Source organism: Petromyzon marinus, chromosome 11 (assembly GCF_048934315.1).
Source record: "Petromyzon marinus isolate PM22_M1 ecotype Great Lakes invasive population chromosome 11, UKy_Petmar_22M1.pri1.0, whole genome shotgun sequence".
Taxonomy (NCBI): Eukaryota; Metazoa; Chordata; class Hyperoartia; order Petromyzontiformes; family Petromyzontidae; genus Petromyzon; species Petromyzon marinus.
This window is the reverse complement of record NC_133677.1, coordinates 14,645,609-14,659,140: the sequence shown is the minus strand read 5'-3', so window position 1 is coordinate 14,659,140 and position 13,532 is coordinate 14,645,609. Positions and strand designations below refer to the sequence as shown.

The window sequence follows — 13,532 nt, the reverse complement described above, 5'->3', positions numbered from 1 at the left end:
GGGCTCGGGGTGCTGTAAGACGGCTGCCAAGGCCTTGCCTCTTTCTATTGTGGTGTCGGTGGAGGTTGAATCCCCCGACAATCCCTAAGGTCTTGATGTACGTGACGCCGCTATTGGTCTGGACCATGCGGAGTGGGGACGCCTCCAGGCGGAGGACGCTTCCCTATTGAAAGTGCGACGCCGTGTCAGGGGTGCGAAGGGTGGAGAAGATCGACGGGGCGCAGCCTCTGTTATCCTCAAAGGTGGTTTGCTGATGCGTTGGGATGGGGGGTTATGCTGTTACAACATTGTTGTGCCCACTGCCCTGAGGGGTAAAAGCATTTGGGCAGTGCATGAGTGACTGATGCACCTGGGTGTACATAAAACACTTGCTACCCTGAGACTCGACTTCTTCTGGCCCGGCATGGCGTAGGATGTCGCTAACGTGTTAAAGGGGTGTGTACAGTGCGCTAGGCAGAAACCACCATCTAGAACTTGTTGTCCACCTTTGCAATGTATTCGGGTCTCTCGTATAAATGAGCTAGAAGCGCTTGATGTCCTCGGTTCATTTCCGACCACGCCCCGCGGGAATTAGTATTTACTAGTGGGCGTTGAATATTTTTCACGATGACCGATGGCCTGGCCCACTTTTCAACTAGTCGGTGGTGGCTATCACAGAGGCATTCCTCGATGGTTATGTGCTGAACAAGGGGGCCCCGTAGCATCTCTGACTGACCAGGGTAAAAACTTTTTTTCTAAATTATTACGGGAGGTGTGTGATTTGTTGGGAACAAAAAAAGTACGAACGTAGCCCTATCACTCCCAGACGGACTGGATGGTGGAGAGATTGTATAGGACTCTGACCTCCATGTTAAGCCATCAGGTCAGCGAGTCCCAGGGCGACTAAGACTTGCATGTTCCGGAGTCCTTGCTGTCTATAGAATGCCCCCTCAGGCGTCTTGCCATTTTTTATGTACAGGAGGGAGCATGACCCCCTGATTGATGTCCAACTGCAAACCGAGCAGAACAAGTCGAAGACTAAAAATTCGGAGCCCATGCGCCTTACCCTTCAGAGACTTTTGGAAGTGCGTGAGGTTTCCAGGGAAAATTATAATTGACTCCAATTGGCAAATGAGCGGCTGAGGGGCCTCCGCCTTTCAGGACAGAAATGGGCTCCGGGTGACAGGGCTTGGCTGCACTGTCCTCAAGTACCGGTGGGAACGTCGGCCAAATTGTTTAAACCTTGGAGGGGGCCAGTTGACGTGATTCGGGCCGATAGGCCTCAGTGTGTTAAAATTCGCTTCGGTCGACAAAGTTGGTTCGTTTACTCCTCATGCCTCAAACCTTTAAGTGCGCCTTGTGAATTCACTTCATCTCCAGTACACAGGGGCCGAGTTTCGGGCAAGCTGGGGCGTGCATCCACTGAGGTGGGTCCTCAGGGGAGTTCTGTGATCCTGCCCACAGGTTCCGAGTGTTTAACACCCCCCAAGCCGCAGCCTGCTCCAGGCGCTCAGGGGGCAGAGCGCCCGTATTCCCTGCCAACTGCGCCGACGCTGAGTTCTCCTCGTGAGGAGCCGCTCTCATTAGGACATTTTCAAATTCCCCCCCGGAATCCCCAAGGAGCTTATGCCCACTTCACCTGGGCGCCCAGCTACAAGGACTTGTTTCAAGACTGTCCGGTTGTCGTAACCCCCACACACACACACATTCCCACACCGTCAGTTGATTGTCACACTCGTCAGTCGTATTGGCCATTGGCTGAACCTGGCCTTTATTGTGCTCACAGGTGTTGTTACACATTGAGGGTGGGTGATGCTGGTGCTGGGGGGTTCCCTAGATTGCGTGTTGCCGGATATTTTTATTTCTATCTCTTTTATTGTTGTTATTGCCCTTATTGTTGTGTTCTGTCCCTCTGTTCCCTTCCCCCGTTCATCACTGTATATAGTGTGCTAGCGGGAAGTACCCGGCGTTGCCCGGACGAAAAAGACACACAAACATCGACTTACACACACACATATGGACTCACGCACACAGACATCCACTTTAGATACACACACATGGAGTTACACACACAAATCGACGTACACACATACAGCGATTTACACACACACATACATAGACTCTCACATACACATCGACCGAAGCACACATATGCACTTACACACACACATATCGACTAACACACAGACACATGAACTTACACACACACATGGAGCCACGCACACACATGCACTTACACACACATCGACTCAGACACACACACATCGACTCAGACACACATTGGCCTACACACACATACACATATGGATTCACACACACAGACATGGACTTTAGATGCACACATGGAGTTACACACACATATCGACTCACACACACATCGACTTCCAAACACATATGGCCTTACACACACACATACACATCGATGTACACATACATCGACTGACACATAGATACACACAGAGTGACTTACACACTCACATGGAGCCATGCACACACATCGACTACAACACACACACATCGACCAACACACACACAGCGACTGACACACACACACACATATGGACTGACACACACACTTGGACTTACACACACACATCTGGCGTTGCCCGGGCAAAAAAGACACAGACACACATTGACTTACACACATGGACCTAAACGCACACACATATGGACTCAAACACACACACACATCGACTCACACACACATCGACTTACACAGCAATCCCCGATGATGCCACAGCTAGAGCAATTCTCTCTCTGGCGAGCCTTAGTGAAGAGCAGTAATGGCGGGTGCATCAAGGAAACAATTACTCGATTTGTAGTGTCAATGACTTCCAAGATTTTCGCGTAGGCTTCTATTTGTGCATCCATCAGCTTTGGTTAATTTTCCTAAAGAAATTTAAGAAGCTCTAAAGCATAATAGCATATTTCACGTTGGATCTCTTTAGCAAAGTCATGCAGGTTGTCCCTGTAGGGTGTTGGTAGTTCCATAGACGTGAGGTATTTTCCACCAATGGAGTGCAGTTTGTCCTGAAGGAGGATGAGGGCCTGTTTGAAAATGACATCAGAAAAGTTGACGTCGAGGTTTGTATTTTCTCATTTAGCTCCGTGAAGGATGTCCTCACTCATGCCCTCTTTGTATTTTTGCCAGAATCCCATGGGGCTAGATGGGCTGCAAACTTGAAGATTTATGCACAAGATCAATGTCAGTTGGAAAGGGGACTGACCGACAGAAGCTTCTGTCATAGCTTTATGAAGATGGTGATCATGCGCAAGAATTGCACGAAGATTGCAAGCTTCCCTGTATGTTCGACAGACAACTCCTTCCACTGTTTAGAGGTCTTGGAAATATTTGTGCCCTTTGGCAACATGGAGAAGCATTAGGAGAAAGTAGCATTGCTGATTGTTGGGATGAACTGTGTAGACTCGTCCTAAGGCATCAGATTCACTGTCAGCAGCACGTAGCTTACATTTTTTTTAGCAGTCCATGTATAGTAGGAGGGAACTTAATGGTAGAGCAGGGAGGCAGCAGATGGGTCACTTGGGCACCAAACAAAGAATGCCACAAGGGTGGTATCTTGTGGAGCCAGGGCCTGTTGTTGGGCATTTCCTTTGGTGACATACATGCGTTGACCATTTTGGAGGTAAAGTGCCAAATGGACGACTGTGGGAGAACGGTCACGGATGGGGAAGCCAAGAATTTGGCAAATGGCCTCATTTTTGCTGATATATCTTCCTTGGAAAAAAAAAGTTTTAGCTCATGCACACTTTGCCCCTCTGTTTTGTAAGGCAAAGACAGCCATGTCTTAGCCTTTGTTAATGTATTGGCAAACATATTTGATGTATTTTTTTAGAATAGCAGAATTTCACATTAAAGTGGGCCTGGAAGATCTTGCACAGATGAGGGCAGTAGGGAACCTTAATTTCTGAGTTAGTGGCAGGTCTGAGAATTGTTTGAAAGCCACAGTGCTCGGTATTTCTGTGACGATATAGAGGATAGCCATCATTGGCCGACTGAGTGTCTTTCAAGTAGTTCGGTGGATACCTCTTGGTACACCTGTCGTCTTGCATACATGGCGCATTTGGATAGAACTGGCCACATGGGCCATGGACCATTTGGTTGCAGACCACATAGACAAAGGGCAGGATCTTGATGGGGGTGAGGTAGCTCAGCACTGATAAATGTGTCAATGTGACTTACATGAATTGTTTCCCTCATCCATAGCGAAATGTGAGCATGAGGAAGACGACGTTTTTGCCACCCAATGGTGTGCAGGTTACTGCTTGTCTTTCCAAAGACGCCGCCTATATTGGTCGTAATAAGCATCATGAGGTCATAAACTGAGAGTTTAAAGAGCCTCGCTAAGATGTCATGTCTGTCTGGTGGCTTTTGGTTTGGATAAAGGTAAACCTGGATCTCCTTTCATTTGGGATTGCAAGTGAAGGTGATGAAGAGATGGGGCGTGCCATATTGGCTGATGTACGTCATGGCATCCTGAGTCTTCTCATGCATGTATCTTGGTGGAGCTGTGAAGGATGAAGGAAAAATAATTGATCAGCCCACATTGTGAGCGTTTGCATCTCCTTCGGCATTGATGGCGTCCCAGAGATGAGCATACTGTTCACATGCAGGCGGTTTTGTTTCAGTTGAATGTAAAGAAGGCGCTCACTCTCAATGTTGGCATACTCATCGACAACATACTGGTGAAAGAGGTTGGCGTACCATAATGTGGTTTTCTCCTCGGTCCATGATCACGAAGGAATATAAGTTATTTTTTAAAGGAGACAGTTTTGTGAGGATGTCTTTGTCCTGCAGCTTTGTAATTGGAGGAATGTTGACGTGGTACCCATCTTGGCCTTGCGACAGGAAAATATGTTATTGTAGGGAATCGTATGCTCTGTTAGTATCAGGAAATCGTGCGATGGTGTTTTCTTGGTATGGAAGAACAATGTCTCTCTCACAATGTTCCTCACCCACCGTAAAAAAGCAAAGTCAACAATATTTGGGGCAATGAACCTCCCTGCATGCTCCCCGCTTTGGTGGAAAGTAAAGGTGCGGTACGGCAAAATTTAAATGGGTGATGTTCCCACGAATGTAACAAAACGATAGACGAAAGGGGTGAAGTTACCCCGTTGTGTTGGAATTAATAATAAATGTGCTGCCTCCGATTCTAAGTGGGCGACTCAGTTGAAACCACTACACTAGTATTATATTCTTGGGTCTTTCGGTAAAGTCACGTAGATAGGTTCAAAGAAAATACATCGAGCTCTATGGTGTAGAGTTTTGATGAGGGAATTCTTCTGGGATGGATGGTGGTGGGAGTCAGGTTTTAGGTTGGCATCCGTATGGGAGGTTTTCCTGTAGACAGAGTGTCCCATTGAGCCATCTGATCTCTTTTCAAGTAAAACATCCAAGAATGCTAACCTGCCATCCTTTTCCACCTCCATAGTGAATTTGATGGCTGGGTGTATGGAATTTATGTGGTTGAGGAATCGGTTCAGAGCTGGTCGGCCATGTGGCCAGATCACGAACGTGTCATCTACGTTCCTCTTCCACAAGGACGGACGTAGTATTCACCACTCACCGTAATCTCTTATATCGACGTGTCCAAGCCAAACCCTCTCGCATTTGTTAACATAATTATGTCCCCACCATTCTTGTGATTGGTAATCCACGTGTACCTCTTCACACCTCTCAGTGGTTGTTTTGCAATTTTCGATTTTTGTTTGGTCAAAACTACATATGTGAACAATGTATGGGCACCGTGCCTACAATAATTAATATTAATAGTACGATTGAACAATTGATGATTAAAGTCTGCAGGCATTGAAAGTAATCGTTTTTTATTGCAAGGAAAATCTGAGAGCTGGGCCGCAGATGCAAAAACCCATCACCAATGTTGCATATTGGCAGAAAACAACAATAAGCATGCATGTACATAACTAAGTCATCGGCAATTTTAAAACAATGAAACCTTTAAATGAAAAGATAAAACATCTATGAATTAAATACATATGCAATGCAATTTCAAAGAATTGAATATAATAGATTGTGTTCATGGGAGTAATATTTAGTAGCCTAACCTAGGCTTGAATATGATTTGTCAGCAGTGGCAAAGAAACAATGGAGGAGTGCAGGACATACCTCTCCATTACTTTCCATTCTGGATGTAATAGGTGGTCACGAATAGCACCTGGCCATATTTTATTTCTACAGTATATATTACCAGGTTAAGCCCACTGACCTGCCATCCTTTTCCACCTCTATAGTGAATTTGATGGCTGGGTGTATGGAATTGATGTGGTTGAGGAATTGGCTCAGAGCTGGTCGGCCATGTGGCGACCTGGCAGCAAATGATAGCTCAAATTAATGGCGTGTTATTTGTAAATCTATACCGGTAAAATACTCTAAACGCATGTTTCTAAATGGGGAGGGAAAAACCGGAGGACCTGGAGAAAAATCAATGTGACCACGGGGAGGACATGCAAACTCCATATATACAGGTGTCAGAGTTGGGATCGAACCCATGCCCTCCTGCATTCGAGGCAAGGTAGTTAACATCTCGCCACTATGGCGAGGAATCATAGTGTGTGTCTTTGTAAACAGGCAATGTTTTCCCTTCCGTAGTCAACACAAGTCTAAAGTACACTAGGCCAGATCATTGCAGTTCACAATAGATATGCGGCACAATAAGATGGCCGTGGTGGTTGTAGGGATAATGGGAAGTTGTACTCGCAGAGATATTTCTAGAAAGGTCAATCTTGGTTTTGAAGTCCAGCAGAATGGACAAGGCTTTTTTGCTTTCTGAAAGCACCAGCCAATTCTAAGTTAAGAGCAAGACGAGGGAGATTCTACAGTGACACGACATAAATTCCTACCCACGAGTAGAGCCCATAAAACAGGCTGTCTTCCATCCGAATCACATAATTGTCCTGTAATAATAGAACTGTTCCTCAGAGTGATTTTGCAAAGTGCAGAGATATTCCAGAGTGTGGCAGTGAGTCTGCCATGTAAACAAGCTCAGAGACAATACGAGTTCAAAGACAATACGATATCACGGCCAATGCCACTGATGTCACCGCACCTCGCAATCACTTCTGTCTGCCAGATCTCTTAACTCTTGCAAAGTTAGTAGCTAACCAACTGTGTGACCCAACACAGCGATTGTGAACCCAGTGTTGTGGTGATGGGGTCATGGACATTAGCTTCAATGGGTTTGAGACAAAAATGACCATGCACGTGTTGTGTAGGGCATCCATACTGCATTAACACATGTTTTTTGCTGGCCTTAATAGGTACTCACAAATGGTAATTGGGGATCTGTGTGGTGTGTGCATGAGTGTGTATGTATTAAGTATACTTGTATGTATCATGTCGGGGTGTCTGTGTGTGACTTTCCTATGTCGAGAGAAGCCTCTTCAACATGTTTAATTTATTTATTCAGACACTGGATCCAAATATCTGTCGGATTTATGGATGATGCAAACCCACCAATTCCTGAAGAACTGCATTTTGCATATCTTAAATCACCATCAAACAATTGAGCCATTTATTTATTATAATAAGTAATTTTTCTCCAGGTCCTCCGGTGTTTCCCTCCACATTTAGAATCAGCATGCGTTTCGAGTATATGGCTGCTATAAATATCCACGTGATAAGCCGCCTCATTGGGCTATCACTTGTGGGCAGGTTGCTTCTGAAAAAGAGCTATTTAGCTCAATGGGCCTTACTTCGTAAAATAAAAGAATAGTTAAAAGTTTAGTTTATAAGATGACAACAATGCAGTTCTTCAGCAAAGAACTTTTGATACACATACTACACTGGTTTCTGTTAGAATTAAAAAACAAAAATCAATTTCCAGATTGGAATCGCTGTGCATTAATTTATGGGAGGATCAGGGAAGCATATTTTGAGGTGGAGTTTCTACAACATTGTGGCAGAGTGGACATGGAGCAATGCTTTATGAATAGCATAGATTAGCGTGCTCACTCACTACCCAGGTGTGGATTGCCATGAATCTTAGAGGTAGAACAGTGGCTGACAAAATTATGGGGAAACGGCAATTCAGGAACCCCACCGTAGCTTCTCCCACTTTGGTAAATACTGCTGGGTGTACTGTATGGGGTGCAGTCTGCTCATGGAGGGAGGTGTGGACATGTCAATGCTTGGGTTAAATGTTCACAAGCCTGGCCATCAATATGTCAAACAGGGTGGACTTTTGGCTTGAAATCCTTTGTAAATTGAGCTTTCATTATTAAATGATGCACAAATAGAAACACAGCTTAACACGACACGAGTATATAAGGTTAACAAACTCCCTCTCAAACCAAACAGATTCCCTTCCAAAAGGAAAATACCCTAGTCAGAAACTCCTACCGGAGTTCCATAACTCAAGTTCCTCTTACAGACATATTTGAACTCGTACTAATCGGTCGTTGCTGCCACCCTTGAGACATGCTCCCTGCATTTTAACATTTTTTAAATAGAATTACGAAATGAAGAAGAGGCAACATAGATGATAAGTGGATCAAAGAGGCTGTTTGACACGCTCAGGCAAAGTGCTACATCTCGGAATGTTAGAAGACTATTCGGAGAAAAAGCATTGATTTTACTTTGTATGAAGCCTGTTATGTGTGTTGAGTTGTAAGGAATGAAGCACACAATATAGGTGATTAAGCTCACCGCTGTTATTTTAGCGGCATGAATCTTCTTTTTCCTGCATAACAGTTCTGTTTGCCCTCTTTGCATGACCAGTACTCTCACGACATTTCCATAGCAAAACAACGCTGTGACCAGGGATGTGAGGTAGATAGCAAAGAACAAATAAAGCCTGTACGCCATCACGAATGCTGCATCTTCGGCAGTGAATTTTTCGTAGCACTGGACAATTAATGAACTGCCATTGTTAGCAGTGACGTTGTCGTAGCTAAGAAAATGTTTGACTTGGGTCACAGGCAGAATATTAATCATACTGAAGACCCAGCACAGCAAGCAGAGGAGCCACGCTACCTTGGGTTGACGCAGGCGCGAGATCCGCAGGGGATGCACAATTGCCACATACCTGTCCACGCTTATGACGGCCAACAGTATGAGGTTGGCATAGAAATTAATGAAGAATAACATGATATGAAAAATGCATATATGTCCTGACAATATCCATATTTTTTTTCTAAAGTGATAGTCAATTTTTATTGGTAGAAAGAGCAGGAAGAGCAAGTCCCCCGCCGCCAGATTGAGCATGTAGATGGACATGGACGACTTCTTCTTTCGGATGAGCACCCACAGAGCGAGGGCATTCAGTGGGATGCCCAGAACCACCGTGATGGCATAAAAGGAGGGAATGATCCAAAACTGAAAGAGCTCGATCACGTCCATTTTTCCAGAAAGACCACGAGCTGCTGTAAAAAAGAAGACGCAAATGTTGTCTTTGTGCATTACAAAGTACCACAGAAAAGAGTTAGCAGCAGAGTCATGCCATGTCAAATCACACAGCAACGATGGTGATGATGAACATGATGATGGTCTCGATTTAAAGCTTTCGTGACAGCAAGGATTCATCTTCTTTGGTTCTTTCGGTAAAGTCACGTAGAATGAGAATAAAATAATAAATTGATCAAATAAAATAACACAATAATATTCTCACGACGTTTCGGCCACAACACAAGCGGCCTTCATCAGGTGAAGGGACGAGACTGTCTGTCAACCAAAGAAGATGATGATGGTCGTGAAGTATGATACTGATAATGAAGGTGATGCTGAATGATTCCTTGTCTATTGTGTTTTGTCATGCTAATATTTGTTTTGCTGCACGTTAACGCGTGCTGTGTCTGATCACATGTCCTAATTGTGCTAATCACATCTGGTGATTTCACTTTGTGGATTTTCGTTTTGTTTCTTATTGCTTGTTACTTCTCCAACTGTTTGTTTATCCGTATCAGCAATATATAATGTTTTCCACTCCGTTGAAAAAACATCTCTGCACCATGCAGCTTTATCTTTTGCAGTTCCAATGTCATCTGGCGACTGCTGTTATATCCTCCTGGAAGTAGTACAAGCCACTCCTGCTGTCTTATACTGGACTTCAGGTGTTCTGCCACTTCAACCTACTCCAGGGTTACATTTTTCTCTAGCTCTTCAGTATTTGCAAGCAAAAAATATCTATACAGAATCCCCTTTGACTAACATCAGATTACTCATGATCCCGTTATCCGCGATGAGAAACAAGGAGGTGCATGCAATATCATGATAGAGATAATGTGAAGCTTAGAATCGCCCTTTAATCCATGACACTGTGATTTCTCGAGTGATGTGCTCCATGTTGTCACTCACAGAACTCAAACTTGTTTCTGTGTGCAATGCGGTGGTCTGACATTAGTTGTATTCACCCCTATAGGCTCTCCTGTTGAAATAGGAAAAAAAAAAGACAAGTGAGCTCATTTTCCAGGGCAACATCGTTTGACCGAAAGTGACAGCATCCATATTTGTGTTTCATAATTCTCAGAGGAAACCCTCTGTCACTTCACAGGGGTTGAACCCCGTCACTGGACATACCCCAGTAATAGCGATGGGGGCCTTCTTACACCTGCCCCATCGCATATGGGATGATTAATACTGGGATGCAGAAAATTCCCGGTTTCCTCCTGGCCAAGGCTCACACGACCACAGGGCCCGGCGCCTGCTGAGTCGGCACTCCACAGTGAGCGATCAGTACACAAGCAAGTCGCTCTCAAAATCATGAAACTTAATCACTTCCTGGAACTGCTTTGTCCACATCTGGGTAGTTGCACAACAAGATAATTAATCGGCACATCCAGGATTTTTGCAGGCGATCATTGTTCGCGAATGTGCAGCACGCGATAAAATATGTGGCTACAAATCGTTGGGTAAATGAATGTATCGTTTGCATAGCGTTTTGTTGTGGACATGATTTCCCACTCTTGTTTTGTTCTTACCAAATTGAAATATTTTCATTGGTTTCGTAGGCTTGATTGAATGTGGAAAAGTTACTGCATTTGATCAAGACATGTTCAGTCTTTTATATATATGCAGGTGACGTTGTGGCGAGATGTTAACTCCCTCACCTGGTATACAGGAGGTTGTAGATTCAATCCCGATCCTGGCGCCTGTACATATGGAATTTGCATGTTTTCCCCGTGTTCGCATGGATCTTTCTCCGGGTCCTCCGGTTTTTTCCTCCACATTTAGAATCAACATGCGTTTGAATAATTGGCTGCTATATATTTCCACGTGATAAGCCACTTCATTGAGCTATAATTTGTGGCCAGGTCGCTTCTGAAAATGAGCTATTTAGCTCAGTGGGCCTTACCTGGTAAAATGAAAAAAATAGTTCAAAGTCTAGTTTAATAGATGACAACAATGCAGTTCTTCAGCAGAGTAGTTTCAATATTACAATCCTGCACGATGCAACACGCCACTTCAAAAAGTAGTTTAAACAGGAATCAGCATCAGCATGTGTGGGATGTGACTTACAATAACCCTTTCTGTACCACAATGATTACATTATTTCGCTAATTGACCGTATCATACAATACACAATTACACGTAAAATATATACTTTTAATCCCCGAATAAATCGACTCAAATGGAACAAAAAGCTCTTACCGTTGCTCTTCAAACCATGCAGAGGTCCCTGTGTTAATCTTATATTTAAGCTGTTTGCATTGCCAAAGAAAATGTACAAAACCTTCAGCAATCCCAATCACGCAGCACTGCTGTGGTTTTATATGATAGCCATGTGCCCTGGGAAGCTGCTGTTGCATTCCCATAAAAATGACATTTAACCTTTCACCACTGTCACTCCAGGCAGCCTCTGGACTTCCATGAGCTCGTGATGTAAGGGACCCCGATAGTTTTTCATACCGGATTCGTGCTACTTGCATCTTACACGGACAATTTCGCTCAGTTGTGACTTGTTATTTTTGTGCCAGTGAAGGTCACAGTCCTACAAGGCTCAAAAGAAATATACAGAAAATTTAAACAACAATTATATCCATATGATCGCCAGAAGCTTGATTATAGTTTACTTAATAAAGTGCTTTATGTTTCTATAACACATTATGCACATACGGTATATAACAGTGTATACACTTGAGATGCTCCTGATTAAAAACAGCCATTTTATGTTATCATTGGGAAAGAGCAACAATAAGATAATATGAATCATGTTTAACTCCCGAATAACATATCCAATAAGGTTCACAATGAAGATGCTATTGCAAAACAAATACCAGTCTGATGGCCATCTGGAAGTGTAACTTGTACGTTCAACTCAGCAAGTCTTTAAGCAATGGTATATACAAACAAGAGTATTATAGAGTATGGGATCTACTCACCAGGTTTTAAAGAGGTCTCCTTCACTATAGCCCCTTTCTATGTGGCCCAGCTATTTATGGCAAGAGTTCTACAATTTGCATCAATATCTCACCAAATATGGTGGGACTGGAACATGTAATATCAACAAATGCTAAAGCCGTACAAAGGTTAAAATAACTCAGAATTGTGGGAGTTGTTGATAACACTTGGTGCAGGTGATGTCGATCAGTAGTCTAGTCAGCATTTTAAGGAAGAGGCATTCAGGGACACATTACGAAAGGCAGAGATTTAAACAGCACTCTGACATCTGGTAATGAAGCAATACGGTCTGTTTGCAAGGCCCCACAGCAGATGCAGCCAGTATACAAGGATCAGATAATCTCTTCCTCGAAATTCTTGGCTACTAATATATGCGACAAAAGAGAATAATTGGGCTAGAATATTATTGTATTCCACTGTATTTTTTATCCGCAATCGTGGAGTGCTTTGGTGTTGTGTTTCCAGTCAAGTCAGCCTTGAAAACATATTAGCTCAATGGGCTTTACTTGGGAATTCCAGTTCTTTATTTATCTTCAACACGTACAACCTGCAACACATGCCAACTTACTGAAATTATTCTATTCAGGCACCCCAAACTGACCTTACCAGCTCCTTTTATCCGCTGTGCCACCATTCTCGAACTTTCTCTGTCTTTTAACCAGATTTTCTGAATTCCCCCCCAAACGATCCTCCAACCCCTCAGTTACATTTATCTTTTCCCGGGATTTTCTAAATGAATCTCTCTGCCAATCTGATTTGAGTGTCACCACCCTCAAAGCAGATTGTGCGCTCAATGTCAGCTGCCCATGTGAGAGACTGCCATTGGGAATTGTAAGGACATCATTTCAAATCACAAGTCGTTACAATCGATTAGCTTTATTGATTTATTACAATAGATGATAAGGATATAATGGTTCACCTACTCCTCCATTTCCTAAATTGCCATAATTTGTCCTTTGTGCGTATGAAGCTGAAATGGTTTAAATCCATAGATCCTCAGTGGTGTAAATATAGATAATTGGATTGGTGTCAATCTGTAGAATCTGTATTGTATTTGAATGAAGTTTTAAAAACTCTGTAGTTTTATGAATCTGTAGAATCTGTAGAGCTGTGAATCTAGACGACACTGGTATAACATCTAAAACCATGTGTAAATGAAAATAGTTCCATAATGCAACAT

At 43.5% G+C, this 13,532-nt stretch overlaps 1 protein-coding gene across 1 annotated transcript; it reads right to left on the bottom strand.

Annotated features, from left to right (window-relative positions):
- Nucleotides 1-7,174: 7,174 nt before the first annotated feature.
- Nucleotides 7,175-10,184, bottom strand: LOC142924290 (lysophosphatidic acid receptor 6-like). The gene has a single exon (XM_076066401.1). The coding sequence runs from the start codon at nt 9,536-9,538 to the stop codon at nt 8,459-8,461; it is 1,080 nt and encodes a 359-aa protein (XP_075922516.1). The 5' UTR covers nt 9,539-10,184; the 3' UTR covers nt 7,175-8,458.
- Between the last annotated feature and the right edge of the window lie 3,348 nt (nt 10,185-13,532).

Bases quoted from the DNA above. Each gene is read 5' to 3' on its own strand.
- LOC142924290 (XM_076066401.1), bottom strand. From the start codon at position 9,538: ATGAATCCTTGCTGTCACGAAAGCTTTAAATCGAGACCATCATCATGT.